The 19,587-nt window shown below is 39.7% G+C and overlaps 1 protein-coding gene across 4 annotated transcripts in view; it reads right to left on the bottom strand.

The window, feature by feature from the left end:
* The window catches only part of DDX60 (DExD/H-box helicase 60), an 86,073-nt gene continuing 70,132 nt past the window's right edge, over positions 3,647-19,587 (bottom strand). For 3 of the 4 annotated variants that reach the window (XM_021072214.1, XM_021072213.1, XM_021072212.1), the window contains 6 exons: positions 17,476-17,597; positions 13,310-13,457; positions 11,851-11,993; positions 7,479-7,630; positions 5,990-6,052; positions 3,647-4,383 (listed from right to left, as the gene is read on the bottom strand). In XM_021072214.1, coding sequence (XP_020927873.1) covers positions 4,284-4,383; positions 5,990-6,052; positions 7,479-7,630; positions 11,851-11,993; positions 13,310-13,457; positions 17,476-17,597 — 728 coding nt within the window. In that variant the 3' untranslated portion in view covers positions 3,647-4,283. Of the gene's footprint in view, positions 4,384-5,989; positions 6,053-7,478; positions 7,631-10,208; positions 11,272-11,850; positions 11,994-13,309; positions 13,458-17,475; positions 17,598-19,587 lie in introns of those variants that run through there. The other variant, XM_021072215.1, reaches the window with a different exon arrangement.

The raw sequence follows: 19,587 nt of genomic DNA, 5'->3' as shown, positions 1-19,587 counted from the left end.
CTGAGAAGCAAGGAGGAAACCCAGGGAGCTCAGTGCATGGTATCCCTCTTGTCTCAAGGTCCCTATGGCTATTTTTGAGATGCATCCAGGGCTTGCTGTTGAAGAAGAAAGACCTAGGAGACATGGGCCTGCTCTATATTTGATTTTTATGATAAAAAGAATAAAAGATTTGGACATGTCGGGGAATGTTGGACTTTGCATTTTTTACACGAATCAGTGGTAACTGGGGCAAAAAAAGCTTCACCTCTTCAACAGTGAAACTGTTCTTAACAGCTCAGGAAGTCCAGTAAGTGGGAAGGGTGTCCACAGCCAGAGGATTTTCTGAAAGCCAGTTTTTGTTCTCTCCGTGTCCTTTCTTGATCCTGTTTTATACCTTCCTGTGGAATGGAGGCTCCTCTCCATTGTCTCTCTGGATCTATCACATGGTCAAAGTCCCAACAACGTGGAGCTCTGAAGAGGAGTGATGTCCTATATATGTGTGTGCCAAGATGAAACCAACTCTTAAGTTCGCACTCAATAGATGGATTGATCACACTTCCATCACACATCCATGTGAGGCTGGGGTTGATGACAAGCCTTCATCATAGCTGAGAAACCCACAAACCAAAGGAGTTCAGACTCTGTGGTTGCTGCGACCTGCCAGCTGGACACAGCTTGAGATAGACATTTAGTTCCCTGAGGAGGGAACGCACAACCATTCCCTGACCCTGGCTGCTTTTTTGCAAGTTGGATGTGCAGTTATTTATCACTGAGGTGGAAAGAAAACTCAGTCTAACAAATGGTAGAATTAGCTGGCACTGTTATGTATTTGGCTACACTCCAATAATAAATGTTTCAAATGTTTATGATTTTTTTCCTCATTGTCTCTGAGCCACAAGTTACAGTCATTTGATTTCTCTCCTTTGCCTTCAGATCGTCCAATGTTTTTCCATCCAAGAACTAGCCACACTGCTTCTAGGGTTTGCTGTGGAATGAAATGGAGAACATCAAGCCTAAGGAAAACAGAAGACATGGGGGAGCAGCTCCAAGACACACTGCAAAGGGAATGTGCCTGTGTGTGTGCGTGTGAGAGAGAGAGAGAATGGGAGAATGAACCTGAGGCAAGATCAATAGTGTTGGTCAGTCTGAATAACAGAGAGAAGGAGGCTGAAAAGGAAATGAACAGAGTGTCAGAAACATATGAGAAAACACAGAAAAGCCAGCTCTTATACCACTGGAGTCTCAGAAGAAGAATGGGGAAAGAGCAGGGCTGAAGAGATATTTAAAGAAATAATGGCTGAAAACTTACCAAATTTGTCAAAAGACTGACCCACAGGAGTTCCTGTTGTGGCTCAATGGTTAACGAATCTGACTAAGAACGATGAGGTTGTGAGTTCAATCCCTGACATCACTCAGTGGGTTAAGGATCCAGCGTTGCTGTGAGCTGTGGTGTAGGTCACAGATGTGGCTTGAATCCCACATTGCTGTGGCTCTGGCATAGGCCAGCAGCTACAGCTCCAATTAGACCCCTAGCCTGGGAACCTCCATATGCCACGGGTGCAGCCCTAGAAAAGGCAGAAAGACAAAAAAAAAAAAAAAAAAAACTGACCGACAGAGTGAAAAAGGTAAACTCCAACTAAGGAAGACCATGCAAAGAAAACATCATAGCTAAACTTCTGAAAACTAAAAAAGGAAGAAAAATCCTAAAAGCAGACATATAGAAACACCACATAACCCCTGGCACACACCAACTCAAATGCCAGTGCACCACATAACCCCTGGCCCACACCAACTCAAATGCCAGTGATCTCTCAGCTGAAGCCATGGCAGCCAGAAGAAATGTCACATTTTTCAAGAACAGAAAATTTAAAAAAAAATCCTATCACATAAATTCTATATCCAGTGAAATTATTCTTTACTATTGAAGAGGAAATAAAAACATTCAGTGAGGAAAATAACAAGAATTCTTTACTAGCAAAATTATCCTCCAAGAATGGATAAAGGGTGCATATGTGGTTTCAAGTTAGTGTTTTCATTTCCTTCAGATAAATGCCCACAAGAAGGATTGCTGCATACTATGGCAATTCTATTTTTACTTTTCTGAGGCATCTCCACACTGTTTTCCACAGTGCTCGTACCGGTTTCCAATCCCACTAATAGTGCACAGGGTTCTCTTTTCTCCACATCCTCACCAAGATTATATGGTGAGGTCATTATATATCTTCAAAAAAATATCTTTTCAGATCCTCTGCCCACTTTTTAACTGCATATTTGGTTTTATCTCTTATTGAGTTGTATGCATTCTTTACATATTTTGGATATCCATCCCTTATCAGATACATGATCTGAAAATAGAGCAGGTTGCCTTTTCATTTTGTTGATGGTTTCCTCTGCTGTGCAAAAGCTTTTTAGTTTCATGTCAACTCATTTGCTGATTTTACTTTTGTTGCTTTCACTTTTAATGTCAGATTCAAAAAATCATTACCAAAACCTATGTCAAGGAGCTTTCCCCTATGCTTTCTTCTAGGAGTTGTATGGCTTCAGGTCTTATGGTCAAGTCTTTAATCCATTTTGAGTTCAACTTTGTGTATACTGCAAGAAGTGGTCCACTTTTCCTGACACCACTTATTGAAGAGACTGGCCTTTCACATCGTATTTCTTGTCCCTTTTGTTGTAAATTAATTGTGCAGAAATCTATTATTTCTTATATTACCATAGGCATCTACAATGTTCTCAAGATAAAAATATTTGATAATGGCTCTTCCAGAAAACCATATATAGGCCCAATGCAAATATGATTTTCCCACCTTGGGAAAAAGATGGAAATAAAGTAGTCATAATGATTTTCTCATCAAAGTCTCCATACATGTTTCTCAGAAAGAAAAAAATGACACATTATTCCAACAAATGGCACATAAAATGCTTTCAGTTCCCATGTAAACTCACTCTTCATAAGTTGTCCCAAGTTATTCTTTAAAGTTGCTGGTAAAAAAATCAAAAAGGAACCTGCCCATTAGCAGAGGTGAGGTATCACTCCCTCAGGGAATACCAAATCACAGCAAAGAATCTTATTCTCCTCCTAAAAATGAGGGAGTCAGACTGACTCAGTCATATGAAACAAATCTTCGTCTCTGTCAGATTTATGAAACCACAAGGGATAGAAACCCAGATAACAGTGTATGAATATTGTGTATCATGGTTTTGAAGAGAGACTAAGGGCCATCAGAAACCACTTTTGGTTTCTTAGTGTCTGGTGTTGAGCAACCATTGTAGTGCAGGTTTTAGCATGATGAAAATCAAGTTAGCCCAAAGAAAGTAGAGGCCCCTAACATGGCACATGCAGTGATGGGTCAGTCCCAGGGAAGAGAGTATTCTTCTATCTCCAGATCAAATGAACCACAGGTGTTTCTAAGCTGATGTAATCTATGAATAAAAAATGCCATGCAAAGGGTCATATTTCAGTAAGAGATCTGGATAGCAGGAGAAAGAAGACCTTTTGCTCTGAGGACAAAATGCTCTTCAAGTTCATGGTCTAAATGGGTTCTAGACTAGATTTGAGGTGAGACTGGAGAGGGAAATTGATTATACAGAAACTGTGCTATATAAAAGGCACATGTATGTGCAAGTGGATTGAAAGATGCATAGATTTAACACAAAGAGACCAATGGTAAATAGATTAAACACATTTTATTTGTGGTTTTTCAGCTACTTCTATACAGTTAAAACCAGCTAAAACATCAGCTTTGTTTTATTATAAAGCATCACGGAATTTATACCAAAACTCCCATTGTGTTTATAAAAAGTAGTTCAAGTTCACTAGAAGGTATATTAATGGCTTCATATATAAGTCATGTAATCATATTTAAATTAGAATATATTTTGACTTCAGGATACCGTAGTCATTTATTCCAGCCTTAATAGACTTTTTAAAAATTATAACATTGAAGAGAAAAATTCTGAGACTTCATTTTGCTCTGTGAGGCCTAAACATTTTTGTTTAGGCCTCACAGAGTAAAAAATTCATCACGTGAAAAATCCTTGCATTTCTCAATCAATCCCCCAAACAACTGATCTGGAAGTATCATTGCTAAACTATACAATGAACCCAATGTTCAGAGATACTAAGTAATTTATCTAAGGATGTGCACAGGAGAGCCAGGCGGGCTTGATCACAACCCTGACTCCAAAGTACTTGCTCTTTCTACTTCATCCGATAGGTTTCTGAACAAAAAGCAGGAGAATCGTAAACATGACTTGAAAAATGCCCATAGCAATCTTTTAAGTGGTCTGGATAGATTTTGTTTTCAGATTTTATTAAATTTTTCCAAAAAGCTTTTACTCAGTTGTTCAAATGCTAAGACCACGTTGTCCTCTTCATTTACACAAAGTTCACGCAGAGAAACACTGTAAATGGAAATACAGACACACATAAAAGGCACTCATTGTACTGAGTGTCAGTATAAGAGGGCTTCCCCAGGGAGGCAGTTAAGTAAATACCACTAGATGATGACATGTTAGCAAAAAGCAGAGAAGAATGGTAAGGAACACATTTATTTAAACAAACAAACAAAAAAAACCCCCACGTTGTAAATCAATCAATCAAGACAATCGTCATGCTGTTTTTCTTAATGTATTTTACCAAGAGGATTTAATGGCCACCAAATTCCATGTAACCTGATCCCTCTTCCCTTCAAATCAGCAACACAAATTCCCTTCTTTTTCTCCATACATCTTTTATGGAGCCATTTTGTGTTGGTGGTGGTGTGTGTGTTTTCCTACTACTGTGTCCTATATATACTGAAACCCACAGGCAACTACCTCTATGAAAAGCAAGAGAGTCCTCCTTTCATCTAGATATGTGACAAAATTAAGAAAACAGGGTGTGGTAAATAGAGTAACAGTCCTCCAAAGATATCCACAGCCTAATCCCTGGAAATTTATGGATTGTTAGGTTACGTGGCAAGGGAGAATTAAGGCTGCCAATGGAACTGAAGTTGTTGACCAGCTGACCTTGAGATGGAGATTAACCTCAATTATCTGGTGGCCCACTGTAGTTGCAGAGGTTGTTCTAAGTGGAGGAAGGGGCAGGAGAGAGTGGACATCAGTGTGACCTGACCTGAGACTGCCCTTAAAGACAGAAAGGGCCAAGATCAAAGCCTCTAGTAGATAGAAAAGACCACCAAACAGATTGGTTTGGAACAGAAAGGAATGCAGCCTTGACAACACCCTCATTTCAGCCCATTGAGACCCATTTTGGACTTGTCACCTTGAGAACTGCAAGATAATAAAGTTGTATTGGTCTAAATACTATGTGGTCATTCGTTAGAGCAGCAGTAAGAGACTGATACGTAGGTGACAAACACAGAGAGAGGAAATCCAAGAATGTACAGTCCAGCTGGGCTGATCGAGAACTGGGAGGGGTCAGGACCTGACATCTCATCTGCCTTGGTTCCACTGGAAGTCCAGTGTTTCCCTGGTGTCTTCACTAGTCCATCACAAAGGATGACGAGTTCTGCATCCAGAACACAGGATTTCCTCCTAGTTACAGACTCATAATTGTGACTCTTAGACATTTTCTCCTGAACAATACACCACAGATATAGTGTGATGCATAAATTCTAACTCATTGTTTTCAGCTCTTAGTCCCCAAATTTCATCCTCACTTCTCTGTTTCTATGTATCATAACTGAAGTGAAAACCTTGTTGTGGAAATTAAGACTGCTATGGTCCAGGGGTTCTCAAGGCTTTGGAAGACTGGTGCCTATTGGCGTGCAGTGCCTATGCTGAGGCTCTGGTCTGGGTGAAACGTTATGTCAAATGGATTTTGGAACTAGTTCTACTGTAGAAACAATGTAATGGCATGTTGAAGAAAAGTTCTGCAGTGTTTTTGGACAGTTGAAATGCTTGGCACCCAAGAGGATCAGTGGCATTAAGTATGAACTCAACACTTTTAAAATTATCATGAAATTATTAGAAAATCTAAAATCAATATTTAAAATACATAACGCACCTGATAGATTGAATGGTGAGTGCAAAATCTTTCAACAACTGATATGCAAGGCCTTCATTCATCCTAAACAAAACATTTTGAAAATTAACGGTATACAGACATTAAAGAACTTATTTCATATCAAAATGCTGAATTTGTCAATAATAGATTGCTTTTGTCTGACCATTTGTATTTATCAAAATCATTTCTTCCACAACCCCTCCCCCAATGATTTAATCTGTGGGAATGATGATTATGACTTCAAAAGTCACAAGTATCACTGCCACAGATGATCAATGAACATATAAGGTGAATGCTCCCAGGAGGAAACCTGAGCATGAAAGTCAAGATCAGGAGAGTAAGTGGGAAAGGGTTAAAGAGAAGAACCAAGTGAGTTACTCAATGATGACTTTATCCACAATGATGAGTCATACTTTCAAAAATGATCAACATTTCTCAAGAGGGTCAGAATTTTTACACATTTCTCTCAGATAACATTATGGCATTATTTGTTGTTATTTAAAGTATATAATAATATAGTAATAATTAAAACATATCTGTGAATATATATATTTATATTTGTAGTGCATGGCTTTATGTCAAGTGAGTCAGCTCAAGCCTCAAGATTTTGCTGAACTAGAAGTAGAGGCAGAGATGGAAATGGTAGAGATAGAGGGAGAGGTGAGGATAGAAGTAGGAGTAGAGATGGAGATAGAGACAGAGACAAAGGTAGAGTTAGAGGTAGCAGAAATGGAGATGGATATAGAAATAGAACTAGAGTAGAGGTAGAGGTTGGAGGTGAAAAAGACAGAGGTAGAGACAGAATAGTGAGAAAGGTAGAGCTAGAGCAGTAAAGATGGAGATGATGGAAGTGGAAATAGAGACAGATGGAATTAGAGACAGAGAAAGAGGTAGAAGTTAAAAGGATAGAGTGAGATAGAGGTAAAGATGGAGATGATGGTGATGATGGAGATGGGGATGATGGGTATCGAGATGGAGAGGATGGGGATGTGGATGGAGATAGTGATGATGGGGATGACTAGAGATGATGGGAATAATGGAAATGATGGAGATGTAGATGATGAGGATGAAAATGATGGGGATGATGGAGATAGAGATGATAGGGATGATGGGTATGGAGAGGATGAGGGATGCAGGTGATGGAGATAAAGATGAGGGGGATGGATAATTCCCATTGTGGCTGAGCAGTAGCAAATCCAACTAGTATCCATGAGAATGTAGGTTCAATCCCTGGCCTTGCTCAGTGGGTTAAGGATCTGGTGTTGTCTATGGTGCTGTGGTCTAGGTAGAAGATGAAGCTCTGATCCTGTGTTGCTGTGGCTGTGGTCTAGGCAGGTAGCTGCAGCTCCAATTTAACCTCTAGCCTGGAAAGTTCCATATGATGCAGGTGTGGCCCTTAAAAAAGGAAGAAAGAAAGAAAAAAGGAAAAAAAAAAAAAAAAAGATGAGGGGGATGGAGATGAGTAGGGATGGAGACAGATAAAACACACCTGTTGTCCTGGACTAATCCTGTCAAGGATCCATGTTTATAGAAATCGAGTGCATAAGCATTGAGTGGCATTTTTCTTCCTTGGTTATCAAATCTCTGTGGACACAGTACAGGAGCCTGAGAGCTACTGATACCGATTGTGCGCAGAGTGACCTGCAGAAATACAGCTCTTCTTAATTTGGTATTTATGTGCAAAGAAAGTTCATGATCTTACACTGTGCTTCGTAGTTACTTCCTTTGATCAGTATTTTCAGAGCACACTCTGTGGTGAAGGAAGAGGGTCTTTCATACACACTGGGGTGGTGCCTGAGCAAGACTGAGTTAGAGTTCCCATTGTGGCTCAGCAGGTTAAGGACCCAACATGGTTTCTGTGAGGCTGTGAGTTCAATACCTGGCCTCCCCCAGTGGGTTAAGGATCTGGCATTGCCGTAACAGTGGTGTGGGTATACATGTGGTACATGTAAACAATGGAAAATAACTCAGCCATAAAAAACAATGGAACATGCCATTTGTTGATGTTTTCTCTTTTTTGGCCACTCCTGTGGCATAGGAAATTCCCAGGCCAGGGACTGAATCTGAGCTGCAGCTATGGCAACATTGGATCCTTTACCCACTCTGTCACCAGAGAGACAACCCTGGAAACTTAACCCACTGTGCCACAGTGGGAACTCCTATGCGTCCATTTAAAATGCACAAGGGTCTGGAGTTCTCCTGTGGCTCAGCAGTTTAAGGATCGGTTGTCACTGCAGTGGCTCAGGTCACTGCTATACTGTGGGTTTGATCCATGGTCTAGGAACTTCCATATCCCATTGGGTGTGCCAAAAAAAAAGAAAAAAGAAAAGAAAGCGCACAAGGGTCTGTATAGTTTTTCAAAATTCTTTTAAGTGATAGGAGATTATTTTATATGATGGAGGACTTCTTGATTTTGGAATAGAATGGAGCCAACACACCATCACACCAAATGTAGCAAAATTTGTTTTCTTTCTCAAATTTTGTATTGAAGTACAAATTAAATTTCTACAATGTAAATCAAAATTACAATGAGGTATCACCTCCCACTGTCAGAATGGCCATCATCAAAACGTCTACAAACAATAAATGCTGGAGAGAGTGTGGAGAAAAGAGGACCCTCCTACAATGTTTGCGGGAATATAAAATGGTACAACCACTATGGAGGTTCCTCAAAAAATTAAAGCTAGAGTTGCCATATGATCCAGCAACCCTACTCCTAGGCATACAGCTAGAGAAAACTATAATTGGAAAAGATGCATGCATCCCAGTGTTCACTGCAGCACTACTCACAATAGCCAAGACAAGGAAATAGCCTAAATGTCCATCCACAGAGGAATGGGCAAAGATGTGGTACATATACACAATCAAATATTACTCAGCTATAGAAAAGAATGAAATATACCATTTGCAGCAGCATAGATTGTTGTATTAAGTGAAAGTCAGAAAGACAAATGCCATGTGATATCACTTATATGTGGAATCTAAAATGTGGCACAAATGAACCTATCTGCAAAAGAGACACAGACCTACAGACATAGAGAACAGATCTGTGGTTACCAAGGAGGAGGAAGAATGGAGGAGTGATGGATTGGGAGTTTGGGATTAATAGATGCCAACTATGATATATAGAATAGATAAAAAACAAGGTCCTACTGTACAGTACAGGGAGTTGTATTCATTATCCTGTGATATCCTTTATCAAGGATATGTGTTCATGTCTCAAATGGACATGGTTATTTTGAGCCTCAGTAGGAACACTGTCAGATAGACCCTATAAGAACTAGTTTCAGTGAATGAAAGTGTCTGTTCTATTTGTATTTATTTCCAATGAACATGATCTGATTTCTCAGGCAGTTAAGAACAGCTAAGAAATCTTTAGGACCTTCACATGGTCTTTGGAGTTTTCAATAGCCACCTTTTCCTACCAAAATATGACATTCCTTAAACAACGGACAATGACTACACTCCAGAGAGAATTCAGCCAACTGGGGTGATGTCCAGGGTGGGGCAGAGAAAAGGGTTGTGCAGGCCACTGTTGTACTTCTAGACCAGAAGACACTGCATGAGGAAAACAGAACACACAACTAGCAAAGGTCACTATTACCTTGTAATAGTGCCACTGCTGTAAGTTTTACAGGACACAATGGAATTGGGGTTAGAATGTATCACAATGGACAGATTTCTGAAGTATTAGGGTTGCATTGGGGCAAAACCACAGCTTTTACATGTTCATGAACATGATCTTGAGGTTTTGCCCAAATATTTTCTTGGTTTAGTAAGGAGTCCTGAAGCTTCCTCTGGAGACCAGCATCTGTGTCAGGTCATTGCTGCAGCTGGTTCTTCACAGATAATCCACTGGTTAAACTTTCACAGTTTGATGGGTGACTTGGCTACATTTTCTTCAACAACCTTCTTGTAATGAATGCTAGTGCTTAGAAGTCCATTCCCCTCCAACTTTTCCTGAGGGACAGGTAGTCCTCAACTCTTCCAGAGTCACCCAATGTCATGTGTTACAGATAAGACTGGAGTGAAAGCAAATATGGTGGACAGGACAACAGGACAAACAGGAGGGGGAGAGAGGCCTGTTGCTGGTACACTCAGACTCCTCTTGACCTTTGAAAACTGGGCCATGGAAAATAAATGGGCTGGCTTTGATGACAGTTAGCTAAATTTATAATATTTTCTTGCCAATCTATCACATGAATCTCTGCTCTTGAACAAAGATGATAAAAAAATTTTAATAGTCAATCTAAGCAAATAACATCTTAGTGAATTCATGCTTCAGTAGCTCTTTGCTCCAAACACCCAACAGTAATATGTAAAATAGCAAGACATAAAAGGTATTAACTTATAAAATATAACTATATCAAAAGAGAGAACAGGAAAGTCACAAGGCTCCAATGTAGGTAAACGTCTCTGTAAAAGGATGAGCAGGTCTTAGGAAAAGGGTAGGCCAGGCTTTGGGCCAGAAGCTGTTGGTGGGTGGTGGCCACATGCTCAGCTTCAGAGAAGTCTGAGGGCTTTAACTGCTTCACCAAAGGTGGGAAGGAGAAACCCTCCGCACTCCATGAACTTCTTAGAGCCTTAACTCTTGATGAATTTCAGGCCTAGGAGAGCAGCCAAGTAAGGACTCAGCTTCTCCCCCAGGAGCTCAGCCAAGCTGCCTGCTGGCTCCATGCTGATTCCTAATGCATCTTCAGTGTCACCAGGAGATGGCAATCCTGAACCACCTGGACAAGTCCTGCTTGGAAATAAGCTCCCACAGTGTGGTCAGGAAAGAAACTAGAAGTGCAGTCTGCAAAAACTAGAAGGAATGAGGTGCATATGGAGAGAAGACAGGAGGAAAGGGATAGTAGAGAGAAAAAGAAACTAAAAGAAAATTACATTCAGATCAAGCCTGTAAATTATAATGCCAAGATCCATAAGGAAAAACAACATCAAGAAAGAGAACAAAATAATTACAACAGGAATTCACTCTGGCTAAAATAAGTTTGATAGGACAGTGCTATGGACTGAAGGTTTGTGCCCCCCCCCAAAAAAAACACATATTTTAAAGCCCTAATCCCCACTGTCATGTTATTTGGAGGTGGACATTCGAGAGGTCATTAGGTCATGAGGGTAAGGTCCTCATGACAGCATGAATGCCCTTATAAAAAGAAGAAGAGGCATAAGGGGTCTTTCTCTTCCATGTGAGGCTACAGCAAGGTGACCACTGACAAGCCAGGAAGAAGTCTTGCTAAGAACTGAATCAGCCAGTACCTTGATCTTGGGCTGCCCAGCTTCTAGAATGGTGAGAAAGAAATGTTGATTAAAGTAAAAAAAAAAGAAAAATCCTGTGATAAACCATAATGGAAAAGAATATATATATGTATAGCTGAGTGCCTTTGCTATACACCAGAAATACAACATTGTAAATCCAGTATACTTCAATAAGGAAAATTAAATTTCTACAGGTTTATTCCAACATTCAGATGGATTATTAAGCCTATTGGAAATTCACCTAGTTCTTTGTATCCCATTTTGGACATCAGGTGATCCAGGATATATGGGATTTATGGTGTCTATAGCAACACTGGGAATGACTGAAGTTAGTTTTACGTGCTCTTTTCACAGCAAACCTGTGTCAATTTCTGGAAAAGTGGCAGTCCTGGATTTCTGTATCATGGAGCCAGGTTCCTCAAACCAGTATATGAGATAATGAAATCACTTTGGCTTCAAAAGCACCATTTCCTACTTATTTCTGTTGATAATGTGGAATTTTTTTCAATTTGGGGAATTTGAAATCCATGCTGAACTGCCTAGAAATATAAATTCAATTCTTTCTTAAAGACTTTTTGTTTTAAGCCCAACTTTCCACTTACATGGTCCAGAGTTCCTGGGCAAAGCAAATCACCATCTGAGTTCCCGGAGAGACAGACAAAGGGAGAGATGGCGACTCTCCCCTCCTTGCAGCTCATCAAGTAAGACGCAAGTTGGGAGTCTTCACATTCTTCACCTGAGAAATCTGGCCATAACAGGTTGGGCTAGAATTAGTTTTTAAAATTCAGCCAGACTGCCATACTTTACACACCTGCTCCAGACCACCCTGCAAGGGGAGCCACTCAGTTTTTAAAACTAACATCATAATGAACTCCAAATGAAACAGATCAGTAAGCAGCACAGCTTGGCACAGAACGCATTCAATAAATGTCAGCTATTAATATTATTATCAATCTCATACTATTCTGTATTATGTTTTAGTTGCTTTGATCGACAGGTGATAAAAGACAATATTTAAACTGTCTACTCTTTCAGCCCAGAATGACTGTTATTACCTTGGTCCTTCTTCCAACTGACTACAGACTTTGCCTCACAACCTCTCTAGACAGAGTGATTCAAGCAGCCAGGATCAGCAGGTTTGGCAATGACACATGGGAAAAGAATACTTTTCCCACCCCTACTTTTCCCAGATGGTGCATTCAAAGTTGGCTCTCATTTGTGATGGAGGAAGAATATTTGTGTGTCCTCTTTGATTCCTCCGGGATGTTCACCATGCCTACTGCTAAGGTCTGCTTCTGTTCATGCTACTTTCCACTCTAATACTCCCTAGGATGCTACAAGCTCTGCCTCCCTGACTTTTCCCAGTTGAGGATGTGAGGGTGACATGAAACCAGGAAATTACTACCCAAAGCTCAACCTTTTCCCTTAATCCTTGTCACCTTTTCCTGTTTACTTTCCCCTGGAAGACTACCATCCAGGGGCCCAAGAAAATTAAGAGCAAAGGTGAATAGGGTTTACTACTGCACTAAGATAGTTGTAGTCATCAGCTTAATTACCTAAAGCTCAATTATCCAAACTCAGTGGATAATGGTATCCTCCTCCTCATGTGTCTGTTGAGATTGAGGCATGAATATGGAGTAACCCCCAACCCCCGCCCCAGCCCCACTGCTAAGTAGCAGCAGAGCCAGAGCCTGGACCCAGGTACTAAGCACTGAGTTTGTGCCCGTGACCACCCACCCACTCCTCTCCAGGAAAAAAAAAAAAAAAATGGATAGTCTCTAGTTTCTCCTCCTCTCATGGGGTCCCTTACTCCATCTTCCAGGCTTGACCTAAGAGCAACCTTTCATCAAGACGGTTTATACATGACTCGATTCAATGTCATTTCTCCACTGTCCTTTACCTAACTTTAATAAGCACACTTTCTTTCTTGAGAAAACGGAAAAGATCCCCTTATTCTAAGACAGACTGACCTTTCCAAGCTCTGCTCTTCTGGATAAACTATTCTTAGGCAAGAGTATTTATTCTTCCAATTGTTCCGCAGTGGAGCAAAGATACACCTACCTGTGTGTGACAGTGGGAGTTGATACTCCTGTTTCATATCAGCCAATCTGGAAACAATCATCAGGAAGGAGGCAAAGTCCTCTGTAACGTTCTTGTTATACTGGTCTAGAGCATCCTTGAAGTCCTTGGGGAGGTCCTCCAGGAACACCTACATCACCAAGGGGATCATTAAAAAAAAAACACAACTGGAGGCCACATGTTTTTCAGAGAGATCGACATGCCTTCCTCGAAAACTGTAAAGTGTGAAAGATGTGCAAAGAACGCTACAATGTAATTCTATACATACCTGTTCAGTAATGCAACTCTTTCATTCTTTCATCTGTGAAATTGAGGTGAAATTCATTTTTTTCTATCTGCATTATAAAAACCAATACCTTTACTCTTAAAACATTTTTTTCATGCTACTTAACCAAAACCATCTTTTAAAAAGAAGCATGTCTTCAAATGACATCAGACCTGCGAATATTTGAAAGAATCTAGTGACACATTTGGAGAGCAAGCAATAATAATAAGTTCCCTTGTGCCTGGAATAAACTTCACCTGACTGAGAGAGCTTTTAAAACCTCACTTGGATTCATTTTGCTAACATTTTGTTAATTATTCTTCCATCTAGATGCATAAAAGGGATGCATCTCTAATTATTCATAATATTCTTGTCAGATTTTGATATTAAGTTTGGGTTTGCTCCCCCGTTTTTGTATGCTCTAGGAGAATTTGTGAAAGATTGCCATTATTCTTTAAAGTTTTGAAAAAATTCACCAGTGAAGCCATCTGAGCCTGGGCATGGTGGGTTTGATGGGAAAGTTAATTGATTGCATTTATTTAATAGATATAAGACATGAGTGTTTTTTTTTATATATATATAGTCCTTGGTTAGTTTTAGAAAGTTGCATTTTGTACAAATTTGCCCATTTTGTCTACACAGTCAAATGTATTGGCCTTAAGAGAGTCTTATTATCCTTTTCTGTTCCTTTCAATGTACACTATAAGATCTGTGGTAATGCCTCCTTCATGTTCCTGATAAATGTAATTCGTACTTTTGTCTCCATCCTCAGAGTCTTGCTGAAGGTTCATCACTTTGATTCATCCTAACAAGGAAACAATTTAGGCTTTGTTGATTTCCCTTTTTTTTTTTTAATTTATTTCCCCAATCCCCAGTGGGACATTTATTTTATTTTTATTTTATTTTATTTTATTTTTTTTTTGCCATTTCTTGGTCCACTCCCGCGGCATATGGAGGTTCCCAGGCTAGGGGTCAAAACGGAGCTGTAGCTGCCAGCCTACGCCAGAGCCACAGCAACGCGGGATCCAAGCCGCGTCTGCGACCTACACCACAGCTCACGGCAATGCCGGATTGTTAACCCACTGAGCAAGGGCAGGGATCGAACCCGCAACCTCATGGTTCCTAGTCGGATTCGTTAACCACTGCGTCACGACGGGAATTCCTGATTTCCCTTTTGTACAATTTGTTTTCAATTTCCTTTATTTCTGTTCTCACTTTATTATTCCTTTTCTTATATTTACTTTAGGTTAGATATTCTGTTTTGTATTATTTTGTTTTCTCCTAGCTTCTTAAGCTGACAAATCAGATAACTGATTCTTTTTCAGGCTTTCTTTTCTTCTAAGATGTGGTTATAAGGCTGCAAATGTCCCTCTAATCACTGCATGAATCATATCTCATGTGTCTTTGTTTTATGCATTATCATTTAATTAAAACATTTTATAATTACCATTTTGTTAATTTTTTGTCTTATATGTATTTAGAGACATAAATCAATTTTCAGGCAATTAAGGTATTTCTGGTCCAGAAATACCTTGCACATACATATTGTTAGCAGATATTTGACAAAGGTACCAAGAACACACAATGGGAAAGGACAGTCTTCTCAAAAAATGGTGTTGACAAAATGTGACATACACATGTAAGATTAAAACTGGACTCCTACCGTGTTCTGTACATTAAAAAATGAATGCAAAATGGATTAAAGACTTAAGTGTAAGACCTAAAACTGTAAAATTCATAAAAGAAAATACAGCATCATTGGTTTTGACCATAATTTTTTGATGTGACACCAAAAGCAGAGGCAACACAACTGAAAGTAAACAAGTGGGATGACGTCAACTAAAAACCTCTGCACAGCAAAGGAAGTCAATGGAGTGAAAAGGCAGTTCTGGAATGGGAGAGAGTATTTCTAAACCACTCACCGATAAGGGGATGATATCCAAAATTAAAAGAATCTAGTACAACTCAACATCAAAAAAAAAAAAAAAAATGGGGGAGTTCCCGTCATGGCGCAGTGGTTAACGAATCCGACTAGGAACCATGAGGTTGCGGGTTCGATCCCTGCCCTTGCTCAGTGGGTTAACGATCCGGCGTTGCCGTGAGCTGTGGTGTAGATTGCAGACGCGGCTCGGATCCTGCGTTGCTGTGGCTCTGGCGTAGGCTGGTGGCCACAGCTCCGATTAGACCCCTAGCCTGGGAACCTCCATATGCCGCGGGAGCGGCCAAAGAAATAGCAAAAAGACAAAAAAAAAAAAAAAAAAAAAAAAAAAAAAAAAAAAAAATGGGCAAAGGACTCGAATTGACATTTCTTCTAAGAAGGCCATCATACATAATAAAAGCTGGTCAGCATCACTAATCATTAGGGAAATGCAGGTCAAAACCACAATGAGAAATCACCTCATAGCTGTTAAAGGATGAAAAGATTAAAGAAAAATTTCAAATGTAGAAAAATTGGAGCCCTATACACTGTTGGTAGAAATGTAAGCTGGTGTAGCCACTACAAAAAGAAAACATATGATTTTTCTATAAAAAATTAAAAATAGAACTATTATATGATCCAGCAGTTCCGTGCCTTGGATTTATCCAAAAAGATGAAGTTAGGATGATGAAGAGATACCCGTACCTCCGCGTTCACCGCAGTGTTATTCACAGTAGGCAAGATGTGGAAACCACACATAGAGCTGTCAACAAATAGCTAAGGAAATGTGCTCTATTCATACAATGGAATATTATGAATTCTTAGAAGAAGGAAGTTAACAAGGATGAACCTAGAGGACCTTAAGTTAAGAAAAATAAACCAGTCACAGAAGGGCAAATATTCCATGATTCCATTTCGATGAGGCATATAAAATAGTCAAACTCATAGAAGCATAAGGGCATCACCAGGGCTGGGTGGAGGTGGCAATGGGGAATTGTTTTTCACTGAATAAAAAGTTTTTGTTATACAAGGTAAATAATTTCTAGAGATCTTCTGTACAACATAGTACCTATAGTTAACAATATGTTATTGTCCACTTTATGAGACTGCTGCATTACTTACAGCACTACCAAGGCACCTACTGTCCACTTAAAAATACCTCAAGGGGCTAAATATCACGTTAAATGTAAATAAACAAACCAACCAATCACCCACCACAAGGAAATCTTTGGAAGTGGTGGCTACTATTCGTAGGTGTGTTGTGTTCATTGGTCTAGAGAATAGTCTGTGAGGGCTAAGATTTGTCATTTCACATGGTGATGCTGGACAATATCCATCAACTCTTCTCTTTTTGTTTTTCTTTGTCACCTTTCACTAAGGTTATCGGGTGTAACCAGCCACCCAACTTTCTCAGGTTTTAGTGGACTATATTAGTAATAGTATTTGATGTTGGTTTAATGATAGGGAATCATGATCAAAGAAACTGCTGCAAATAAAATCAGGTAACAGTCCCTGTGTGTCAAGGGAGGATTTCTAAGATGACTATTCTAATATATTTTGACGAGGACTGTATAGTTTACAACATCCACTTCCTGTCCACCCTTCTTGTTCAAGCCCTACCTCAAGGTAAAACGATCCTAAGAAAACCATAGCTTCAATGATGGGGACTATTAGTTCATTTAATTACCTACATTCCTTCTTTAGCCACCAAATACTATACTTCTATATAGTCAAATGGAAAACATGAGCAAAATTTTTATCCCATGTTTCCTCAAAGCATTTAACCTTTTGATAGATTTATAGGGAAGACATGTGAATTAAGTATAACATTTATTACAGGAAAAAGAAATTATTACTCTACAAAACGAATAAATCTCTATGAGTAAAATTCTACTGCTGCTGAATCATTTATGGCAGGATCTAAAGGTCTTATTTATTAAATGTTATCAGAATCATAAATTTTACCTTTGATTGATAAAACTTGGGAGGAGACTCATGGAACTTTGCTGGAAAATATGTTCTCCCAAACAGATTTGCCAATACCAATACCAGCTTTTCCATTACGTCTTGAGAAAAAAGTTTTGAGCCTATACAGAAAAAAATGTTCTGTTATAAAAAGAGCATCAATCCCTTTTTTTACATTTAAATTGAAAGTTTTACTGCATTTTATTTCATGGAAACTAGAAATATGCAACAAATCCCGCAACTAAGGAATGACTATGTCTGCTGGCAGTCTTATATATCTGTGCCTTCCTTTTCCTTCTGGCTTCCCCTCTCTCCTTCAGACCCTCATCATTCCAACCACAAAGAACCCTGTCCCCTGACCTGGAACCCCCTCTTCAGTCTAGCACTAGTTTTCCTAAAGCATTTAACGAGCACATCTCACCTCCTCAAAAGTCAGTGCCGCCTAAACAAAATCTAATCTCCTTAGCCTAGCACTTAAGCCTTTGTAAAAGTCACCCACAAATAATCTCCTGGCCCACTGTCCTGACACTTCTGTGAATGCAGGTCACCCTGACTCGCTCCCCACCCTCACCCTCAGCACGGCAGTGTTGAAAAGTGCAACATCTGGAAATGCCTTTGTGTCCCAGCTAGGCATGGATCTGGCATTGCCACAGCTGTGGTGTAGGTCACAACTGCAGCACAAGTTTGATCGCTGGCCTGTGAACTTCCACATGCCACAGGTGCAGCCAAAAAAGAAAACACGTGTTACAGTTAATGTCTTGGGCTCTGGAGTCAGACTGCTCGCAGTTACAAAATAACAATATCTATATTATCTGCCTCATAAAGCTTCCATTACCATGTTTATAACTGCATACAACCCCCTACACATACACACACATACACACACAGCACCAAGCACAACCGTACTTCTTGTTGCCGGAAATTATTCTCCTCCTACAGGCTTTTGGGAGCTGGAATTTCCTGAGTATCCCCATTCCACAGAACAATGTACGTTCGGGGTCTCTGACCTTGTATAAAATAGAGCGTTCCTACCAGTTAATGATGGGAGGTAAAGTAATGCTGTGAAAAGCACTGAGATCACCAAGCATCAAGAGCTGTATCAAATGTAGACACAAAGAGGAGTTCTCATCATGGCTCAGCAGAAACAACCTGACCAGCATCCATGAGGATGTGGGTTCAATCCCTGGCCTCGCTCAGTGAGTTAAGGATCTGGTGTTGCTGTGAGTTGTGGTATAGGTCGCAGATGTGGCTTGGACCCCATGTTGCTGTGGCTGTGGTGTAGGCTGGCAGCTGCAGCTCTGATTCAACCCCTGGCCTGGGAACTTCCATATGTTACAGGTACAGCCCTGAAAAGAAAAAAAAAAAAAAGCCACAAAGAAGTAAACATTTCTTTTAGAGACATTGTTTAAAGATCTCTGGTTTAGAGAGTTCCCATTATGGCTCAGTGGAAATGAATCTGACAAGCATCCATGAGGACAAAAGTTTGATCCCTGGCCTTGCTCAGCGGGTTAAGGATCCGGCATTGCTGTGAGCTGTGGTGTAGGTCACAGACACGGCTTGGATCCCGAGTTGCTGTGGCTGTAGTGTAGGCTGGCAGTTCCAGCTCCAATTTGACCCCTAGCCTGGGAACCTCCATAGACTCTGGGTGCGGCCCTAAAAAGACAAAAAAACAAACAAACAAACAAACAAACAAAAATCTCCAGTTTAGTTAAAAATGGCTTTTGTAAAAACTGCATCAAATGAAACATTAAGTGGGCATTTGCAAATGGAATTCATAAAATACGTATGTGATTTTGGCAAAAATATATTTGGGGAAAACAAGATTCTAGATTATGCAATTAAGACACTATCGGTTATTTAAATACATTATAAAAGTATTTCAAAGAAATATGATTGGAAGAACATATTCACAAATATCAATGGTGGATGTTATTTTAAACATAATAGCTTTCCATATCCTTTTCCTGCAACATTAGACAAGTATTTATCAAAAAATTATATATTAAATAATATGTTCTGAATCCTGGAGTCAAGGAATCTGAGGTTAGTAAGAAGTTGACATGTTTAAATAGTCAAAATATAGCTGTCTCCCAAATAATCTATATTAGTAGG

The sequence above is a fragment of the Sus scrofa genome, chromosome 14 (genome assembly GCF_000003025.6).
Source record: "Sus scrofa isolate TJ Tabasco breed Duroc chromosome 14, Sscrofa11.1, whole genome shotgun sequence".
Taxonomy (NCBI): Eukaryota; Metazoa; Chordata; class Mammalia; order Artiodactyla; family Suidae; genus Sus; species Sus scrofa.
Note: the sequence above shows the minus strand (reverse complement) of the source record. Positions and strands in the feature narration are given on the sequence as shown.